The sequence below is a fragment of the Condylura cristata genome, unplaced genomic scaffold, assembly GCF_000260355.1.
Source record: "Condylura cristata isolate star-nosed mole 26May11 unplaced genomic scaffold, ConCri1.0 scaffold00035, whole genome shotgun sequence".
Lineage (NCBI taxonomy): Eukaryota > Metazoa > Chordata > Mammalia > Eulipotyphla > Talpidae > Condylura > Condylura cristata.
The window spans coordinates 15,376,228-15,377,045 of record NW_004567136.1 but is presented as its reverse complement, the minus strand read 5'-3'; the positions used below and the strand labels follow the sequence as shown (position 1 = coordinate 15,377,045).

The 818-nt window shown below is 62.5% G+C and overlaps 1 protein-coding gene across 1 annotated transcript in view; it reads right to left on the bottom strand.

Annotated features, from left to right (window-relative positions):
- Positions 1-121, bottom strand: part of SLC28A1 (solute carrier family 28 (concentrative nucleoside transporter), member 1) — a 43,383-nt gene extending 43,262 nt beyond the window's left edge. The window contains exon 1 of the mRNA XM_012732693.1: positions 11-121. Within this exon, the coding sequence (XP_012588147.1) occupies positions 11-121 (111 nt within the window). The remainder of the gene's footprint in view (positions 1-10) is intronic.
- Positions 122-818: the final 697 nt, after the last annotated feature.

Below are 818 nucleotides of genomic sequence, written 5' to 3'. Positions count from 1 at the left end.
CTGTGCACACCTGCTCCGTGCACACCCGCTCCGTGTACACCCGCTCCGTGCACACCGCTCCGTGCACACCTGCTCCGTGCACACCCGCTCCGTGCACACCGCTCCGTGCACACCGGCTCATGGCACACCCGCTCCGTGCACACTGGCTTGCAGCACACCCGCTCAGGCACTGCCATTGCACACAGACACTGCTGCCAGCTTCATCAGAACCAGGCTGACCCACGGAACAATCTGCAGCAGAGGTGAAAAAAGCAGACTTCGAAACACTGTGGGCAGAATGCTACCATTTGTATTAAAAATAGATATATAAATATACATATTTATAAACTTATAAATGCATAGATCGCTCAGAGGATACACAAGACACCAGGTAACAGCGAGTAAGGGGGGCCGGCGTGAGCCCCCGCTGGTGCGGCTCCACGGTCTGAACGTCGCACCGTGTGTGTTCATTTAAAAACACTTCTTCCGTTTAAACACAAGTGAAAGCAGTGTGCGCCGGCCAGAGGGCTTCCTGGGCGGGGCAGGTTCACAGGGGAGCGGCCATGGGAGGCGCACTCGGGGGGCCGTGGGGCGCCCACGGGCACGGGCGGTCGCTGCAGAGGGGCTCCAGACCGGGGCTCCCCGGGGTCTCTAAGAAGCGGGAGCTGCCGCAGGGGCACAGGGGGCTGTGCCCGTGAGGGGCGGGCACTGTCCGCAGCAGGGTCCCCAGAGGGGTCTCCCGGCCTCCGACAGACCCCCACAGACCAGAGGCCACGCGACGGGCCCGCGGTCCAGACCTCACCGCCCCTCCGTGACAAGGCACAGGCGGACTCCAGGGA